We start from the raw sequence: 21,825 nt of genomic DNA on the forward strand, positions 1-21,825 counted from the left end.
CTATTGATCTTGCTAGCTATGTCCTTTGCCATGCAGAAGCTCTGCAACTTCATGCAATCCCATTTGTCCAACTTTTCTTTGATTTGTGTTTGATTTGTGTTTCCGGGTCTCTATTAAGAAAACTTCGGCCTGCGCCAAGGAGTCCTAGGGTTTCTCCTATTCCATCCTGTAATGTTTTCAGTGTCTGCTTGACTCTGAGGTCTTTGATCCATTTGGAATTGATTCTGGTGCAGGGTGATATATAAAGATCTAGCTTTAGTTTTCTACAAGTAGTTAACCAATTTTTCCAGCACCATTTATTGAAAAGGCTGTCTTTCTTTTTTTTTAGAGACTGTCTTTCTATTTTTTTAGCTCCCTTATGGAAGATTAGATGCTACCAACAACAAATCCTCAAAGAAACAACTGCCCAATAAATAAGTGGGCTAAAGAACTTAAAGAGAAACTTCTCTGAAGAAGAAAGAAGGATGGCCAATAGACTCATGAAGAAATGCTCAACCTCCCTAGCAAAAAAGAAATGCAAATCAAAACAACATTAATATACTACCTCACCCCAGTTAGAATGGCTATAATCAAAAACTCTAATAACAACAGATGCTGGAGGGGATGTGGACAGAAGGGAATCTTACTTCATTGGTGGTGGGAATGTAAACTTGTTCAACCACTTTGGAAAGCAGTATGGAGGTTCCTCAAAAGACTTCACATAGAACTCCCCTATGACCCAGCAGTCCCACTTTTGGGCATTTACCCAAATGTTTACAAACAAGACCACACTAAAGCTACCAGCACAACTATGTTTATTGCAGCATTATTTACCATAGCTAAGATATGGAACCAACCCAGATGCCCCTCAGTAGGTGAATGGATCAAGAAAATGTGGTATATATACACAATGGAATTCTATGCCTCCATCAGAAAGAATGATACTGCCCCATTTATTAGGAAATGGAAAGACTTGGAAAAAATTATATTAAGTGAAGTAAGCCAAGGTCAGATAAAGTTTGTTATGGAAATGAACCCTAAGATATGTATTCAAATGTTTTTTCTTCTTTCATGCATTTGTTTCTAATGCATTTATAAGATTATTTCTTTGTTGCTTTGTAAGTCCCTCCCCCACAGTATAACCCCTGCTTTCACTGTATTTGAAGTTGGTATAATTTGTGGAGGGGAAGGGGAAAAACAAGTTGTTTAAATAAGGATACAGGTAGACCTGTTGCAACAATGAGAAGTACAAGATGTCATGTCGAAAACGAACTTTACAACTTTGGTGGGGGGGGGGGGAGGATTTGGTGGGGGTGAGGGGAGTATGGGAAGGGAGGGGAAGGGTAAACAAAGGAGGAGGCTGCAATGCTTGATAAGAAATGTACTCATTATCTTTCCCATCTAATTGTAACCCCTCTGTACAGTATTTTCACAATAAAAAATAAATAAAAATTTATTCCTCAGCACCACATAAGCAAAAAGAAAAAAGCCGGAAGTGGCGCTGTGGCTCAAGTGGTAGAGCACTAGCCTTGAGCTGAAGAGCTGAGGGACAGCGCCCAGGCCCAGAGTTCAGGCCCCACAACCGGACCCAGAAAAAAAGCAATAAAAATTTTAAAAAATGTAAATTCTCACTTTACTGGTAAGGAACAGAGGTCCTAAGAAACAAAGATTCAACAGTAATCTGGTGCTAGAATATTGTTACAAGGATTTTTTTTTTCTTGTACCTTATTATGCTTACTTAAGAAAGTGTTTCAACTCTGTGTTTTGCTTCATATTCTGTCTTTGGCCATTCTTTCCTTGTTTGGTGTCTATATCCATACCCCTACAATGGTCATGACAGGCAAACCAAGTTGAATGTGGTTCCATCATTGCAAGCCCTGTTCTTCCTCCCCATTCTGGCTAACACTAATCCATACATCTCTTGATAATTAACTCAAGCAAGAATGTTTAGGCAAGGATCCCTGATCCACCCAGTCTGTATTTGGTCCTTTCTTCTGAGTCTACAAATTACTCATAAGTTATTGATTACAGAATATTGAATTGATCAGCATCTCTGTCACCCTGATTAGACTACATGTTCATTAGTTGTCAAGTCTTTAGGGCCTCTCACACACACACTTATATTTAAGGTTGCTACAAAAATAGCAGAATTATTCTTGGTCAATGTGATCCCTTTCATCAGTCTTCCCACCATCCCCTCTCATTCTGAATTTGAGTTAAACACAGTGCCATTCACTCTTGGTAGAATTCTTCTGTATGAGGGAGCACTTGGCATAGGAAAATGTGTTCCAGAGAAAGCACTATTTGTACAATCAATGTTAAATATAAAATATGATTATGATCCCATACCTTGGAAAATGGGATTTGGTTGAAGTTCAGTGGTCTAGTGGTTGACACGACTGTGTCCTGCAAGCATCCTTGCCTCAGTCAGGAAAGGACAGTAAGCAACACTGCCTTAGTGTGGGCTTCTCCCTTATGCATTAGGTTACATTCTGCTAGCTAGATCTGTCTTTGTGGCCATAGTTTCTGTGAGGTATCTATAGTCTTATCCATAATTAAACCTGTGGGTAAAATTTACTGATACATATGCATCTTTTTAGGGATAGACAACATATCATGTATACTAAATTTAGGTCATTTAACGAACACATCATTGAAATTAAATAAAATAAGATAGTCTTTTGCCACTGCAAAAATGTTGCATTAATTTTAAAGTGCTTATGAATTAAATTTGACATAAATAAATACATAAAACATACCACATTGGCTTTTAAAACTAAAAGCAGAAATCATAAATTCTATTAAATAACTATGATCTTAAAGTCATATGGTTTAATTTAAGCTTCAGTAAAATTGCTCTGAACAACTGCAACACATTTATGGAGTTGCATTTTTTAAAGACTGATTGAAATTTAGGATAACCACATCAAACAGTTTTGAAATATTTATTTTTATGACCTTGTGAGTGACAAATAAATATAGTTGCTTATAGAACTATAAGAGATGCTAAGCCCAATGATTGATTGATTGATTGATTTTTTTCAGTTGAAGTCCTGAATTCTGGGCCTGGGCGCTGTCCCTCAGCTCTTCAGCTCAAGGCTAGCGCTCTACTTGAGCCACAGCACCATTTCTGTCTTTTTCTGCTTATGTGGTGCTGAGGAATCAAACCCAGGGCCTCATGCATACAAGGCAAGTACTCTACCACTGAGCCACCTTTCCAGCCCTCCAATATAACTTATAAAAGCCTACAAAGAAACATTTTTTAATTATAGATATCTCAAGTTTATAAGTACTAATGAGAAGACACATGTAGATCACAGGAAAGTGAGGAAATAAAAAAAAGAAATAGGTAGTTCAGCTATACAAAATAAAGTCATCTTCTGTATTAATCCTTACAAAATTTAATTCATTTTGACTGATCTAGCTCATTGTAAAAGACCATAATCCTAGAATTCATAAATATTCATACATACTTCAGAAAATCATTAAGATTATTTTTAACACATCATTTGTTAATAATGAGTCTGTGTATCCACTTGTACAAAACCTGTATTTGTCTGTATGACACATTACAGAAAAACTGAATCTAAAATAGCTAATCATCTTTGACTAACTTCTTGTAACCATTTGCTAATGACATAAACATGATCATCTCTAAATGCTCACAAATACAGTATTTTTGAAATTGTAAGCAGAACTTTTTTTGTGTTCAGTCCTAGGGCTTGAACTCAGGGCTTGGGCACTGTCTCTGAGCTTTTTTGTTCAATGCCACAGCTCTATTGGCTTTTGGTGGTTACTAAAGATTAAATAAGAGTTTCATGGACTTTCCTGCCTGGGCAGGAATATGAGAAAAACTGTCTTTTCTATCAAAGTAGTTTGCTTAAAAGTTCCTCTTTGGAACTGAAGAAGTTTGGGGTAAAGAGAAAGATGACTTCCCAGGAAGAGAGGAAACTATATTTCAAGGCATGGCTTTCTGACATGGCTTGACTCTTGATTATTCTCTAAGATAATATCAAGTACCAAAAGGAAAAAGAAGAACTGCTTTTGGATAAGGATTTTTGAAATATAAGGTTTTCTTAACTGGTTTTTCCAAGATGGAATTAGGGCACTCCTCAGGAGACACACCTCAGATTGTTTAAGAAAAAGCAGAGGGTATAGGTATGTTTTGAAATCACTTGTGTATTGTTCATCTTATTTCAACGTCTTTTAATGGTCACCTTACGTAAATACATCTTACTCTGTTCAAACTAATCAGTCTCCAGCAGATTCTGAGCCTGAGCTCAACCAATCTGAGCAGAAGGCCGGGCCTGCTGCATTAGGGACAAATAGAGGAGCAGCTTGCCTGCTCTGTGTGCTTTCCTGCCAGATTACTAGCTGATGGAGCACCTTTCTGTAGAAGTAAATTTGCCTTTCTGAAGCAATTCTTTATTTTTGTGTCTATTGTTGTGACTCTGGTGGTTCTTGAAGAACATATTTATAACATGAACAACAGAGAAAACTGTGGGGAGACCCACAGAAAGACTCACCAGCCTGAAAATCATTTCACCATGCCGATAACATGAGAGCTGACATTCAGAGAAGCAAATTTTCTGAAGAAGTTTGGGGTAAAGAGACAGATTATTTCCCAGCAGAGAGGAAACTATAATTCAGGGCATAGCTTTGTGACAAGGCCTGATTTAACAGAAAGAAAGGAAAAGGTCATGGGAAGGAGGAACAGACAGTTAAGTCTAGATTCTGAAGGAAGTTAGAGATCATGAGCAAGTATCTGTATTTTATCTAGAAAGGCAGCTGTAGTTAAGTATTTTTTTTTAAAATAACACTTCACTTTTTAGTCTTAGGATGGAGACATAGACACATACACAATGGTGTTATTTGAAAGATGAGAGAACAGGGCTCAGTGAAAATCTCTTTCCCCATTGAGTCCCTATTGACTGATCTCACCATTACCAAGGTAGATTTTTCTTCAGTCAGTGCAATTATAAATTTCCTTTACAAGGGTAAATGCTTGTGTTGCAGCCATTGTTAACAATATTGTTTGAATTATGATATAGGCTTTTGAAAGAAATTAGGTTTCTGAATAGAGGGAAGAAATGCAAAAAACACTGTTTAATTTATCTAAGGCCGGTTTATTCCTTGTGAACTAACGTTCTGATGGATCCTATACCCATCCCTTCTTCCTCAAGAGAAGAACTTAACCATGCTCCCTTCACATATTCATTTCCACTTAATGTTATATTTTGCAAATTGACTTACTCAAATAGTCTTATAAGCTTTCATAGAACGATAGAAGCACCTTGTACCAAAAATCCTGCTAGTAAAACCTACATTGCTAAAATGAACAAAAGGATGAATTCTAACCTTTTTTTAAAAAAATTCAATTTTATATAAGAAAAAAACCATTACTGACACCAAGTGACACTAGGCATATCAGTTCCATATGAGTCTGATGAGAGCAAGTTAAACTATAGAAGCCAGTCACCCCAACTTCCCCTCCCCACCCTTTGGGAAGCCATCAGTCAGCTGGTCTGATGAGCTTTTTCTTGGTTTTTAGTTCCAACAAGTAAGTCTAGCCACTTTGTATCACTTAGCCACTTGTTATACTGAATAGCCTTAAAATCGTGTCATATCTCTTCCCGCTCTATATCACATTGTATATACCTTTAAACGCATCCTAAGACATGAGATGTGCCACATTGTATCTTTGTGGCTATCTTTATTACTATTATATCAAGCCCAGACTCCTCCGAGGAATTTTAAGTTTTCATGATCCTTCCAAATACGTTTTCACAAAGCTTAATAATGTATGTCTCCAACTATTCCTTAGCTCCATTTAGGAAACTGTCCTCCTGCCTTTCATACTCAAAGCATTCTTTGCACAGGTTATCTCTTAGGACTATAGACAGAGTGGTTCTATATGTCTGTGCAGGTCATGCAGGCTATGTCAGAAGGAGCTGTTCACATGTAACCTATACAACCTCAGGTAGGCTATCCCCTGCTCCTAGACCTCTCCATAAGACACTTCCTAGTTTAATAGGTTGTTGAGGAATTAAATGAGAGAGTAATATATGCTTTGTCTCATCTACAATTGTTAAGAAAATAACTTAAGACAGTATATTTAAAGCATATAGACTAGTGTCTGGCATGTACTTATGTCCTTTCCTATGTTTTGTTTGTACTGACTTTGTGAGATCACAAGATAAACTAAAGAAATTTATGCACATCACATATATGTATGACACAAGTAATATATACCCAAAACATTTTGCTCAAGAAATATCTCCAAGAGATTGTCTGCTTTGGCAAGGAACTGGACTTGCCTGGAATCATAAAGAATTAAAAAAGCTAATGCCAAAATTTAACCAAGATTCTGAGGCAGCTAGTCTGGAACATGGGCTAGGCATGTTTGTGGTTTTTATAAGCTTCCCAGGATATTCTACTCTGCAGTGAGATCTACTTGTTAATGCTTCTCATTAAACATATTCATCTCTTGTTCTACCCACCTCTATTTTAAGATGCTAGTAATACCTACCTTAGTATCATTTCCCTTTAATTACATCACTTTAATTACATTTCCTTATTTTAAAGGGGGGCAGAGTAGATAAGGATGTAGCAAAAATAAAAGGAGGGAAATAAATTATCTTCCTTATTCACAGTGGCCATGACTCTCATACTCAAAAGGACCCAAAACTTCTTTTATAGACCTAATTCATATTGTTCATTTTCCCACTTGTGATTTATTAAAAGAGACAGACTGAAATTTCTTTTTAACTTAAGAATCACACACACACACACACACATCTATTCAACTTTACTGTGTACAAGACAACCAGAACTAACATATAACAGGTTAGAGCCACCTGAATTTCTCATACTGTAATGTGTGAAAGTGGAGGCATGGCCCTAAAGTGGAAAGAATATTAAACTTGAAGCCCCAAAGGCAAGGCCATACTCTCAAACTGGTCACTTACTAGCCTTTTCAGACAATTTTCTCATCTCAAATTTCCTCAACTTTACCATGATTAAATAAGAGATTGTAATAAAAATCTCTTATTGAGATTAGAAGTAAAATTGCTACATATTGGGAATACAATGAGTGCTGCTGAAAGGATTAACTCATATCCTACCACGTATCCTCTGGCAGTTTCCCCTACAAACATCTCACCCTGTGAAACCATAAAATAGATGGTGATTGTTACTCACTAATAGCTTGTACTGGCATTGTTAAGCAAACATTTTAATGAACAAATTGCATGATATTTCTCTAATCAAAGGTAAGCTAATTTCCTCTGAATTTTCCTATTAGACTAATTTTCAAATCCTTTTATGGTCATATTACTTTTATCTGAAGTTCATTTTAATAGTTTCTTCCAAATTATACAATCTGTTGTAATCTTCAATTTCCATGCTAATTAAAAACTACATCATGAGTCAGATACCAATAGGTCATACCTTCCTAGGTATGAGAATTGAGGTTTAAGGCAATCCCAAACAGAAAAGTTCACTAGACTCCATGTTCAAAATAACTAGGAAAAAAAGCAGGGCCATGCCCTGTGCTGGTAGTTCATACTATAATCCTAGCTATTAAGGAGGCTGAGATTTGAGAATTACAGTTCAAAGCTAGTCTAGACAGGAAAATCCATGAGACTCTTATCTCCAATTAACCACCAAAAAGAGCAGAATGTGGAGCTGTGGCTCGAGTGTTAGAGTGCTAGCCTTGAGCAAAAAATCTCAGGAACAGCACCCAGGCCTTGAGTTCAAGCCCCAGGACTGGCATCTTCTCCCCTCCCCCCCTCACATACACACAGAATAAAAGCAGGATTACAGAGTATAGTTCAAGTGATAGCAGCCTGACAGCTCGGCAAGCAACAGTCCTAAGTTCAAAATCTAATATCACCAAAAAGCAAAAATTAATTAATAAAGAATAGAATAATAATGCACAAGTAGTCTTGTTGAACTACTTTGACAACTGATACTGTATTTGGAACTCTATATACATTAGTGCATTTGGTTAAGGTAAATAAATACTCAAAGATCTTCTTGTGTCAAAAACTAATAAGCTCATTTTGCAATGTTATACTTTTCATATCTTAACCAAGAATATCTGTATGAAGTAAAAAGAAGATGCTAGGCCTGAGACTTAGGTCACCTCCTAAAATCTGGATGCAACTGTATCAATCATTCAACATTAGAAAATATTTGTTTAGCATTAAATATATAGGGAGAAAAGTACTCAATAATTATTTGAGACAGATTTTTCCACATAATTTGGTCTTTTGAATGTCTAACATTAGCTTGTCAATCACTGAATATTGTGCGTGTGTGTGTGTGTGTGTGTGTGTGTGTGTGTGTGTGTGTGTGTGTGCGTGCTAATCTGGGGGCTTGAACACAGGGCCTAGGAGCTGTCTCTGGTTTTTGCTTAAAGCAAGTACTCTGCCACATAAACCACAACTCCACTCCTGGCTTCTTGGTGATTAATTGGAGACAAGAGTCTCATGGACTTTCCTGCCTGGTTGGCTTCAAACCACGGTCCTCAGATCTCAGCCTCCTGAGAAGCTTGATTGCAGACATGAGCCACCAGTGCCCTGCTCCTGAATATCTTTTTACTTTTTCTTTTCAGTAGTGGTGCTTGAACTCAAGGACTTGTACAGGCAAAACTCTTCCACTAGTAAATATAATAAAATCACAACCTCTTCACCCACCAAAACACCTGAAAACTGATATCTACCTTCACTAAGAAGATACTATCTAAGGAAAACATATTATCTGTCCATTCTGGCTGCTATTACAAAATATGTTGGAAAAAAATAATGTATAAATAGTAGAAATGTATTGTTCTTGGTGCTGGCAGCTGAAATGATCAGGATCAAAGCAACAACAAAAATGGTGTCTGCCCTGAAAACATTACAGGAAAGAATAGGAGAAACTCTAAGGCTTCCTGGCACAGGCCAAACTTTCTTAATAAAGACCCAGAAACACAACATATCAAAGAAAGGTTGGACAAATGGGGTTGCATTAAACTGCAGAGCTTCTGCATGACAAAGGACATAACTAGCAAGATCAATAGAAAGCCCATAGATTGGGAAAAGATCTTCACTAGCCATACAAGGGATAAGGGTCTCATATCTAAAATATACTTAGAACTCAAAAAATTAAATTCCCCAACAACAAATCCTCAAAGAAACAATTGCCCAATACGTAAGTGGGCTAAAGACTTAAAGAGAAACTTCTCTGAAGAGGAAATAAGAATGGCCAATAGACACATGAAGAAATGCTCAACTTCTCTGGCTATAAAAGAAATGCAAATCAAAACAACACTGAGATTTGACCTCACCCCAGATAGACTGGCTATAGTCAAGAAATCTAACAACAGATGCTGGAGGGGATGTGGCCAAAAGGGAATGCTACTGCACTGCTGGTGGGAGTGTAAACTTGTTCAACCACTCTGGAAAGTAGTATGGAGATTCCTTAAAAGACTCCACATAGAGCTCTCCTATGACCCAGCAATCCCACTTTTGGGCATTTACCCAAAGGATCACAAACAAGACTATACTAAAACTACCAGCACAACTATGTTTATTGCAGCATTATTCACCATAGCTAAGATATGGAAGCAACCCAGATGTCCCTCAGTAGATGAATGGATCAAGAAAATATTATATATATATATATATATATATATATATATATATATAATGGAATTTTATGCCTCCATCAGAAAGAATGGCACCATCCCATTTGTTAGGAAATGGAAAGACTTGGAAAATATTCTATTAAGTGAAGTAAGCCAGGCCCAAAGAAACATAGATCCTATGGTTTCCCTTATTGGCAATATCTAGTATATGTCTAGGACAAGCAGAAAAGGTCAAAAGCTATGTACATATGACCATATAAGATGATGTTAAGGGAAATGAACCCCAAGATAGACACAAGTGGTTTTTTTCTTTCTTGCTAATTTTTGGGGTCTGGTCGTGGGGCCTGAACTCTGGGCCTGGGTGCTGTCCCTCAGCTCTTCAGCTCAAGGCTAGTGCTCTACCACTTGAGCCACTGCGCCACTTCCAGCTTTTTTTCCTCTTTGCTTATGTGGTGCTGAGGAATTGAACCCAGGGCCTCATGCATGCAAGGCAAGCGCTCTACCACTGAGCTACCTTCCCAGCCCTGCTATTGTTTTTTTAAAACATGTTTATAATGTACTATGTGATTTTTTTGTTTCTTTGGTTCTTCCCCAAGGTATAACCTGTTTTCACTGTATTTTATGTCCGTGCCCTGCATCTTGCATATACATTTTTCTAATTTGGGGAGGGGAAGGGAAATAACAAAATGCTGAAATAAGGATACAGGTTGACCCATTGTAACAGTGAGATGTACAAGACCTATGTTGAAAATGAACTTTACAACTTCAGTGTGTGTATGTGGGGGGAGGGGGTGTGGGAGGAGTTGGTGAGGTAGAGAGGGAAGCGATGGTAGAGGAAAAACAAAGGAGGAGGCAACAATGCTTGATACCTTACTCATGTAACTGTAACCCCTCTGTATAGTATTTTTACAATAAAAAGTCATATTAAAAAAAAAAGAAAAACTGCTCTTAGAACTATACTTAGAAATTTGACTATATAACAAAGATAAATCTTGGCTTACATTTTATTAGTCACTGCAAGAATGTTTCTCTTTAATAAATTATAATCTCAAATGTAATAAAGCTATAAAAATGAAAAAAAATGTTGTCTGGCAAGGTCTTGTGCTTTGCTCCTAAGCCTTGTTTTTGCATTCTCACATAGCAAAAGGGAAGAAAAGCTTCCCTCATGCCTTTTAATACAAAGTCACTAACCTGATTCCTGAGGGTGGGGCCTTATGACTTAATCACATCCTCAAAGCTCTGCCTCTTCTTACCATCACCCTGGAGGTGAAGACTTTAACTTATGAGTCTGGAAGAGACACTGAGACTATAGTACACATGAACCAAAAAATAGATTATAGCTCAAATCTGAGCTTGGGAAAAAGTTTTTTAAAAATTTTAGTTCTCATATCCAACTATAGCTAAATTAGTTCCATTGTTTAGTTCCAGGGGCTACAACATTAATGGGCATTTCAAGTAAGTTTGACCCATGTAAGAAAAAAAATAAGGTTGTACAAAATGGCACCAGATTAAACTTACTTGCATAATATGTTCTAAAATTAGAGTATATGTCAAAGATACTTAGTAAAGAATTGTCCTAAATATTAAACTACTCTAGCTTTACATTTACATTTTAGCCAACCTTATAAGTTTATATAATTTCAAAAGGCTTATAAAACAGTGATCCATTCATCAGGTGATTCTACTTTACCCCATTTTAGCTAACTCACTGAACTATTTTATAACACATTTAATGGCTTGAGATTGACTTCTGGAAAAATCATGGTCCATAGGGAAGAAAGGAAAATGTCTATTCTTTCAGAATACAAAGGCCTTTTTTCTTTAATCTTACTTAGGTTGCACAGTATTTGTTCAGAGATGGCATAATTTGAATACTTCAGGCTTTAATATATGGTCATGTTAAAGTTTAAGATCAGAATCCTCCAACACCCCCCCCCAACTATTGATATCGAAAGTTTACTTCCACTCAGAATTCTGTTTTCAATATGCCCAAGAATCCATCTTGGTTGTTACTCATTGTCACAGCCAGCAGACCCTGGACTTCACAGCTGCCACTTTTGTGCTACCACTGCTATCTTAGGCAGAACGCACTTGTTATGGGCCAATATTAAACAAAAGAAGGGTATTCTTTCCACTTATATCACCAAACAAGAGAAAAGTTCACCTGAGCTAATCAGGAAGCCATCTTAACCATGCTGACAGCCCTTTCTCCTTTCTCATACTGTCCAGGTGATAACTCAGGGTGGATTTCAAGGAACACTCAGTACCACAAGCTACTCCACATTAAATGGCTGGGCCTGGTCTTGTTCAACCAGGACTTGGTCTTCCGTTTTTGTCACAAGTCTCCTTTGAAAGCTGATTCTACAAGATTTTATTGTTCTATTATCACATATAAGACACTGTACTTCGTTTTCTTTTATCCTTATAGTTCACAATGTACAAATCTAAAAGGGTGATGAATTTTTTTTGAAAACTGCATCCAAGTGCTTAATTTGGCTGGATAAAGAAATATTACCTAAATAAAGGAATAACTTAACTAAACATATAACAGAGAACTAAGCACTTTGTATAGAGCTTTTTGGGAGACCACACACACAGTGATAAAAGCTTGATTTTCACCCATTAAGGAAAGCTCTATTATTACAAAACATTTGAAAACATTGCAGAAAATGTTAGTTCACGTAATTTGTTGATATAAGCACTCCTAAAATTAATCATATCAATATTAGAATTAAATGAAGATCAGATCATTTGAATTTGTCACTTCCATTGATTGACTCTACATGATAACTGTGCTGATTCCTGTCCCCTCCTTTCTCAGCAAGGGAACAGAACACGCCCAGGGACAGGGCTAATGTGGACATGGATGAAATTGATCAAGGTAAAAAGATGATCGGTAGTTACAATACGAAAAAGGTAAATTGCTCTAAAGATGATGTCTCAAATACTAAATACAACTCTGTTTTGTGGCACAAAAACTTTACCTTCCCATGCAACACTATTTATTCATTAATAAGCTAATTGATGAGTTAAATGAAGTTAATTGGCATGCTGATATTTGAGGCCTTTCAGCCATGTCTCTAAAAGACACCTCCATTCTCATTCATCAGTTATCACCTTTTTTATAAATCCGAGCTTCTGGAGGATAGTAGTCCTAAACTGTATCTACTTATTAGCTCTATGTTAGCATAGTATTAAAGGAGATAGAGGCCTAACAGGGCAAAGTAGAGCTTCCTGACTTCTGTTATACTCTAGCCCCAACATGGGTGGGAGCTTCTCCTCTGAATAAACAAACCATATTTCAAGGACTGAGTCACATCACTCCTTGCTGCCACAGGGAGCCAACTGGGGCTTGCATTCTGTTGAAGCCAGCTCCTAGTCTTTCTGTTACCTTGCTTGTTGTTCTCAAGAACCTATGGACAAGAGACTCAGGCCAGTTCAATCTAGAAGCCCAGGCACCTATGATATTCCGGCTTTTCTGTTCTTTCTCTCTGTACCACCACCACCACCCCTTCCCCACCCCCCTCCCCACTCCACCCCCCACCCTGCTCTTCTGTCCCTTGTCCTCTCTCCCCCTCCATCCTTCCCTCACCCCCCTCTCTCTTTCTCTCTCTCTCTTCCCTCTCCTCTTTCTCTTCCATCTCCCCTTTCCCTTCCCTCTCCTCATCCCCCTCTTTCCTTCTTCCTTCTCTTTCTGGAGTACTAATGCAATGACCTGGTCCACATCTGTTGAGCAACCTGCAAAGGCTAAAGCAGATCTATTCCAATCATTGGAACATATTCTCTCCCCAATTTGCCCATCTTTCTTCTCCAATGGCTATACCTTGTACAGAATTTAAGTGTTAAGATCCAAGAATTATTTAGAGTTTTGTTTCAGGTCATTTAGGAAGGATCAGTTTAGGTAAATACATTTTCTTTAGGATTACCTGACTAGAAATTTACACATGGAGTTGAGGCCAATTCCCTAGGCTTAATTGGTTATAATTCGACTTTATTTTTCTGGTAATACTTAAGCATGTATTCCATTCAAGAACCTGAGAGAGAGGAAAGGCTTGACAATTCAGTATACACATTGGGGGTTCCTACATTTAGAAAACTGCATGTACCAGTGGCTCATACTTATAATCTCAGCTACTCTGGAGTCTCAGGGTCACAGCTGGAAACAAGAGTAGAAAAGTTCACTAGATTCTATCTCTAAAATAAACAGCATTCAGCAGGGCTCATGTGGGAAAGCAATAGCATACCAGCATAACAAGTGTGAGCACCTAAGTTCTAGCCCCCATACTATATCCCCCCTGAAAACGAAACAAAAACCTCTAGCACCTCCAATTCATTATTGCAATGGTCAGGATTTCTAGAGAGAGCTCTAAAAGCCACAGGCATTTTTAGAATGCTTGAGATTTTGATGAGTTGTTATAAAAATACCTTTGCCCTGCATGATGCATTCATTGTATCTGGATGAAAGCACTCTGGTTTAACAGGAGAACAATGCCCTTCCTCTCTATGCCAGAATCAGCTTCAACAGCAAATAACAATCACAAATATATGTTCACAATCACTGTTCAGCTTGATGTTTTACTTATGAATCTTCCATTGAACCTTTTGTAATAGCTTTTAACTATTTTTTTCTTTATAAATAATTTCTATGACACGGCGCAAAAAAGCCCCTCCCTTTCTCCACATCTTTATTTCCAAAGGACAGTTTGATTTTTGATACATGAAGTAAAATCAAAAGAGAATTAACTTTGTCTATGTTTACCTTTAAGAATAATGGTTTCAGACTGTGCATCTTCCTTGACATACCCTCACTGGTAATTATAGAACCAAGCCTTTTCTGTCCCGAGTTAACTTAAGCCCAAACCTGCCTTACCTTTAGTTGGACTAGATGAACATCCACATGCTTGCTGTCTGAGTCCTGCTGGACTGAGTAGGTTAGGTCTCGGACCCTCTCTGAGGTCATCCGGAGCCAGGTCTCAATTTCAGGTAAGTGGAGGACAATCTTCCAATCAGCCCCTGTGTGGAGTGGGGGTGGTTTTTCATACTGCTGGTCAGAATCTATATCCTTCATGGCCTCTTCTCCCTCTCCCCGCTCCACTGTGGGTGTCATGTTGATAGCCATGGGTGAAGCATCAGTAGCCATGGGATCCAGGTCCTGTGACCTCAGAGGGGAAAGTGTCACGCTCATCGTTAACATGGAGATGTCTAAACTTTACTTCTTTCCAAAACAGCTGAAAGGCAAGAGGAAAGGAGAAAGCAGGAGTCAGACGAGATTGCCAAATAAAGAAATGATATTTCACAGAAGAAACAGGATTTCTAAATTAAGCTAGATATCTAAATTAAGAAACCAGTGCTCATAACAAAAACAAAAAAGAGGTATTTTGATTCTCTGCATGCTAGTCCCAAGATCAAGCATATTAAGAATAACACAAATGATAGTGGTACTGTGTACCCAAATATCAATTCTCCCTCATTCCTTTTGAAATATGGTTATTGGCTTTAAGTAATGCCATCTCGGCGTCTTAACAGAAGACAAGGACTTTTTGAGAATTCTAGAGGTGATACAGGACATTCTCTGGGTTGTAGATGTGTCATGATTTGTTAAGCTCCAGGAAAGTCTTCCTTCCCCTAGATAATTGGTTCCTGATTGCCCCTTATTTTTCCCCTGGATAGTTGGCTTTGCTTATATATAACACTTTTGTTAGATTTAAGTATCCTCATCTAGTTTGCTCTGCTTATTTATAACACTTTTGTTAGATTTCATTTCTCACACTGGTTATGTGGTTTTTACCTTTCAAAGCTCTGTGCAAGAGACATTCTGGGCTGCACGTCTTTTAGGCAGGATCCACCTGCAGTTGCTGGCTTTCTAAGAAGGACTTCCAATTTGACCTCTCAAGAGGTAGCTTCTCTGTTTTCTGGTGACTGAATTCCTGTACGCACTCTTTCTCTTACTATGGACATCAAATATTATTTGGCAACCAACATATTTAATATTTAACTAGTGAAGAAAAAACGTAATTATGAAAAATATGTGTGGATATTGTTCATTTCTGAAATTGGTTAAATAGATATAAGGCGATTACAAATCAGTAATTTTCTGAAAAGCATAAAACACGGACTATATAAAAAATCCTAAGAAATTAAATTTTTATAGGCTTCTGGAGTTGTAAGGGTAATAAATTGCACTGAAAAAATAATATAGTAAAATGGTACTCAAATAGGTGAAAGTAACAAGTACAAGTCATAATAAGGTAGGATTTTTTTAAAGATAAATTTGATTTACTAACAATTTCACTGTAAAATTTATCTTCCTTTTGTAATCAATTTAATATCAATTAACTTTAGGCTCTGGGACTTTAAAAAATAAAAATTTTACATGATGCTATTTTTAGTCTCAGAAACAGCTTCGTTTACTCAAGGGGATTTTTATTCCCTTGAGTTTTCTTTCTCTGATTCTACACATTCAAGTTAGTTTTATGTTCATTCCTACAAAGATGAAAAGTGGCCAAGAGAAAGTTTAGAAATTTAAAGAGATTGTCAGAAAGTAGCTCATATTTCCTTAGATTCTTAATATTCACTTTGAAACAAAAGAAAAATTATTTTTATCTAAAAAATAGGAGAGAAGAATCAGAGTAACCCCCAGTCTGGCCAAGAACTTGGAATTGCTCATACAGAAATATGCTAGTTAGTAAAATTTGTTGAACACACAAAGTCTTAGAATAAGTTATTCTCACCCAAACTGATGACATACCCCTATAGTTCTAGCTACTTTGGAGGCTAAGAACAAAAGAATTGCATTTGGAGGCCATCCTGGGCATACCTTTGAGACTCCCTTCACAATCAATAGTTAGGCACGGTGGTCTACACCTGTCATGTCAGCTGTGGGCTGATATTAAGAGAATAGGAGAAATACAATTCTAGGCCAAGCTTACCACCACTTAAGTGTAGTAAGGGCTTGTCATCTCAGCTCAAATGGGAACCATGAGATAGATGTATTAAAATCTAAGCCAGCTGCAAGCAAAAAGAGAGATTCTATCTCAAATACAGCAAAAAAAAAAAGTAGAAGCATGACTCATCGGTAGAGTATCTGCCTAGCAACTGCAAAGCCTGAGTTTAAACCCAAGTACCAAAGAAAACAATAACATAAAATAAAGTTATTACTGTGTTATTTCAGAATCCTCCAATACTGCATTATAATCTCCTTTCTTCATTTCATGAGCACCTAACTTTTGAAATAAATGATAATGATATTTACAGATGAATTTTTAAAAGCAAATTTAGTTCAAAAACCAAGATATATATTACAAAGTAGGTTTATCATATCAGTACCAGCTATAGTAAATGGCTTTAGGTCATATCTTAACACTTGTCTCTGCCTGATTGCAAGAGGGAGAAATGAAGAGCCTATATTTTCAACCATGATTGTATTTGGCTTTTAAAGTAATAATAATAGCTTTTTTAAAAAAGGAACAAATTTCATTGGAAGGGATACAACCCAACATCTGACAAGCCTGGTTTAGATTTTCCCAAACACTTATAAATTATTAACCAATATCCTCCTGTGTGGAGGATCAGTGAAGAAGCTCAATCCTAAAGCAGGAACCTGACATTTAAAGTTTAACAAATATTGTTAGTTCAAGGACATAGAAATGGTTGTAAGTGAAGAATACATTGCTATCACAGTAATTTCCTCCTCTATAAAACTAGATTTATCCTAGAGGAGAACTAAATGCCATAAACAGTGCACATTGAACTGTTTCAGATGCACCTGCATTCATCTACTTGTCCCAAGTCTCCTACCAAAGAAACTTGCGCAACAAAAGGTAGTACTTAGATTAAAATTCCTAAATCTGGAAGTGGAGCTTCCGGATCTACCACCTGAGCTATAATGTTAGCCTTGAGCAAAAAAGCGTAGGGACAATGCCCAGGCCCTGAGTTCAAGTTCCAGGACTGGACACACACAAAAAAATTCCTAAATCAAAGCAGAGCCTTCTCTGGCATACCTATTCTATTGTAAACTAAAGAATATAACAAAGAATTATGTGTCAACCTAAGACACTGCCATATAGAACTTTAGGCTATATACCAAGAAAGCACAGTGTAGTTTTATATGATCTGGAGCATAACACTCCCTATTTCTGGGCCTTGGTTTCCTAACCTACAAAATGAAAATAAATAAACCAGATGATAGTAAGATCTCAGTAAGAATCTGTGACCTTGTATAGTTATTAATCCAGAGATTGCCAAACTCTTAGAAGCTTCTTGCCTATGCTGAGAGCTGTGTAGTTGCCCTTCATTATGCCAAATGCACAAAATCTGTCTTACTTAACAAAAAGAAAATATTATCATTAAAAACAGCAAAATCATTATTTATACACTATGTGTGGCTAATTTTTCCCTGAATAACAAATATGAGAGATTCTCCTCTCTAAAAGTTTATCACTAAAGATGAGCAACACAGATGTAGCTTTATGTGTAGAAGACAGAGTTTAAAAGTAGCTAGTGAAACAAAAGTATAAAAGAATGGACAGGTTGTGAATCACAAGAATCAACACAGGAGAAAAGAGCAGGGAGCTCCAAAAGAGCTGAATAAAACATTTCATACATATATCAGATTTCAACCTGTGTGTGATATTTCTACACTTAGCTAGTCAGACTGTAAACAAAGGAACTTATACAAAGCAGTGCTTTAATCAAATTTCATTTCATCTTTTATCTACTTGCTTTTCTTCACATATATTTTTATCATTGAGAAATTGTATTCCATGTGTCATAACAGCATAGCAAGCATTGGAAATGGCAGAAAATGGGTCACTGACCCATTTTCATGGAAGGCAGTTACTAATATAAACATTAGATTTTTCAATTCTAGTAGTTCACATGTAAATGTAGTACCTATGGGTGACCACACTCTACTTCTGATTTTTGCAAAATTAGATCTGATTTAATAATATAAATTTATAATTCAAAGAAAATGCTTCAAAATATTGAGGATATTAACAACCTTTTTGTATAATTTTGATTCCTTTATGTTGATTCTTCAAGCTTGTTTGTCCAACCAAATTAAACACTCCATCTAAATACAAATAGGAGATAATTCAGCACAAGTCTATACTAAATGATATAAATGTTCTATTTTGAAAAAAGTAATTTGTAAAGGAAAAGACTCCTTCTAGTCACAAAGAAATAAAACAAACAAACCCACTAACTATACAAATGAAAGCATCAGGCCAAGTGCACACAGGTACCCACCAAGTAATAGCTCTAACTCCAAGACGATATGAGAGGAATGATCAACCAGCTTTGGGGAAGCCCTGTAGCCTCCCCTTAGCAAATGCTTGTCTTTGGTCACCTTTCCAGCAGAGAGATAATACCACCTTTATCCCAGCTGTTGTTAAAAATAACATCCATCAAATCCTTTCCTCTCTTCTAAAGAAGAGGCAATGTTTAAAGTGCAAATGCTGAAGTTAAAAACAATTTTAAAGCATTTTATTTTCCTTCTTGATTTTTGGGAAGATTTTCCCTGTTTTATTTATCATCAGTTCTTTCTGTCTGGCAGTCCATAAGTTTTGGATTGAAGAAGGTTGATGTCAGCAGAATACTTTTCAAAAACAGACCTATTTAAATCAGAAGAGTGTTCTGAAGCCAAATCAGAAAGCAAAAATTCCAGCTACACTCTATCAGAACTGCTTCTCTTTTGTAGTTTTCTCTCTTCAATGAAGGAATAGGAAAGCTGGTTTCTAATAACTGTACTCACTGTAAGTGCTTTTGTCTCTTCAGGATGAAGGTCTGACTCCTCCTTCTCTCCCCACTCTGGCTGTCTGCTTGTGGGCAAACAAGAGAAAGGTCAGCATCAGGGCTGCTCCAGGCCAGCAGGACACCAGCTTCATATGCCTTTAGTCTCCTAACTATCTTGCTGAGAGAGTGCTGCTACACAGTCCCTATTTGGAAGCTAATGTGTAAGTTCCAAGTCTCTGCAATTATAGGCAGGCCTTTTACAAACAAGCAGTGATGAAGTGAGCTGAGAAAAAGGAGACAGTTGCCAAAACACAGATCACTAAGGAAAAGTGTTTAGGTGGACAGAGCATAGCCAGTCATGGTTCAGAAGAACCAAGACTATACCCCTGTCAAACCAAACAATCCCTAAGCAGGATAAATTAGGAGTACTATGTTAATTCAAGCAGCTGACAAAGCCAATGTGAACTAAATTGGTTCAAGCTCTGTCTTCCTTTTCCCAGGAAGAAACCATTCTTTCCACATCAGACCTTATTTACCATCATGTAAATATTTATTCTCATCTTTCTGTGTGCCATGTTTATTCCTTAATATAAAACAAGCAATACATAATTTTAGCCAAATGAAGGTTTGTTTGTTATACACTCCATGTTAAAAAAAACAGAGATAGAGGAAATTATGCTAAGTGACCTTTTTTCTCCTCCATTTCTTTCTTTCCTTTTCTGCTAACTACTCTTCACACAGCCTGTTTGTACAGAGATTTTAGAAAGACAAAAAAATCCTCTGTCTGAATTTTGTACAGGGTAAGGCCTCATGATTTTATTCCATTAAGAAAAAATAACCCAAATCTATATCTGAATCCAGTATACCAGAACTGGGATCTGTAGAGAAAACACAAAAACAAGTTGAACAATTTGTTTAATTAACTGCTGCTGCCTACCTCGAATAAATGAGGATCTAATTGACTCCCTAGTTTTAAATCTTGCTGCCTGACTACATATCTGGCTCTTCTAGGGTCAAGAGCTTAGAAATTTTCAATAGCTTTAAGCTCTTTGATAGGAAAGCTAATGGGTTGTTGGCGAGGATAAATTTGTACTTAGAAAAGCAGAAGGATAAAATGGCTTTGTAAGATTCTCCTTAAGAAATTTTCAGTCATAGCTTATGCTTCCTCCTTTGCCTTCTTCCCCTCCCAACTCCATGCCCTCTAGCACTCACCTGTAGTAACACAGTAAGTCCCTATTAGCCTCACTTTGTAATCTTCCTGTAATAAATAACAGGCCAACCTGCTGCAAACAGTTATCAGTGAGAAGGGCCCCAAGTATACTGGGCTAGAAAAGATGTGGGAGGCTGGGAGGAGGGGTGAGGGAAGGTGTGCATGTCAACTGAAGAACCAGGACAAATTTCTATGACTTAAAAGATCTTGGTATTACCTGTAAAAAACTAACATTAGATTCTTATATATCACCCTGCACCAGAATCAAGTCCAAATGGATCAAAGACCTCAAAGTAAAAGCAGACACGCTGAAAATATTGCAGGAAGGAATTAGAGAAACTCTAGGGCTCCTTGGCACAGGCCAAAATTTTTTTAATAAAGATTCAGAAACACAACAAATCAAAGAAAGGTTGGACAAATGGGATTGCATTAAACTGCAGAGCTTCTGTATGGCAAAAGACATAGCTAGCAAGATCAATAGAAAGCCCATGTATTGGGAGAAGATCTTCATTAGCTATGCCACAGACAAGGGCTTCAAATCTAAAATATACCTAGAACTCAAAAAATTAAATCTCCCAACAACAAATCCTCAAAGAAACAACTGCCCAATAAATAAGTGGGCTAAAGACTTCTCTGAAGAGCAAATAAGAATGGCCAATAGACACATGAAGAAATGCTCAACATCTCTGGCCATAAAAGAAATGCAAATCAAGACAGCATTGAGATTCCACCTCACTGCAGTCAAAATGGCTATAATCAAGAAATCTAGTAACAACAGATGCTGGAGGGTAGTTGGCCCAAAGGGAAAGCGACTACCCTTTTTGGTGGGAGTATAAACTTGTTCAACCACTTTAGAAAGCAGTGGGGGGGGGGCTCAAAAGACTACACTTAGAGCTCCCCTGTGACTCAGCAATCCCATTTCTGGCAATTTATCCAAATGATCACAAACAAGGCCATACTAAAGCTACCAGCACAATTAAGTTTATGGAAGCATTATTTACCATAGCTAATATATGGAACCAACCCAGGTGCCCCTCAGATGAATGGATGAATGCATCAAGAAAATGTGGTATATATGTGTACATACACACACACACACCACACACACACACACACACACACACACACACACACACACACACACACAGAGTAGAATTCAATGCTTCATCAGAAAGACACCATCCCATTTGTTAGGAAATGGAAGGACTTGGAAAAAATTATATTAAGTGAAGTAAGCCAGACCCAAAGAAACATAGGTCCCATGGTTTTC

The 21,825-nt window shown here is 37.2% G+C and overlaps 1 protein-coding gene across 1 annotated transcript in view; it reads right to left on the minus strand.

The window, feature by feature from the left end:
• Akap6 (A kinase (PRKA) anchor protein 6) overlaps positions 1–21,825 on the minus strand; it is a 465,374-nt gene that overhangs the window by 360,927 nt on the left and 82,622 nt on the right. Inside the window, exon 2 of the mRNA XM_013033451.1 lies at positions 14,481–14,838. Coding sequence (XP_012888905.1) covers positions 14,481–14,804 — 324 coding nt within the window. The 5' untranslated portion in view covers positions 14,805–14,838. The remainder of the gene's footprint in view (positions 1–14,480; positions 14,839–21,825) is intronic.

The sequence above is a fragment of the Dipodomys ordii genome, unplaced genomic scaffold (assembly GCF_000151885.1).
Source record: "Dipodomys ordii isolate 6190 unplaced genomic scaffold, Dord_2.0 Scaffold168, whole genome shotgun sequence".
In the NCBI taxonomy this organism is placed as follows: Eukaryota; Metazoa; Chordata; class Mammalia; order Rodentia; family Heteromyidae; genus Dipodomys; species Dipodomys ordii.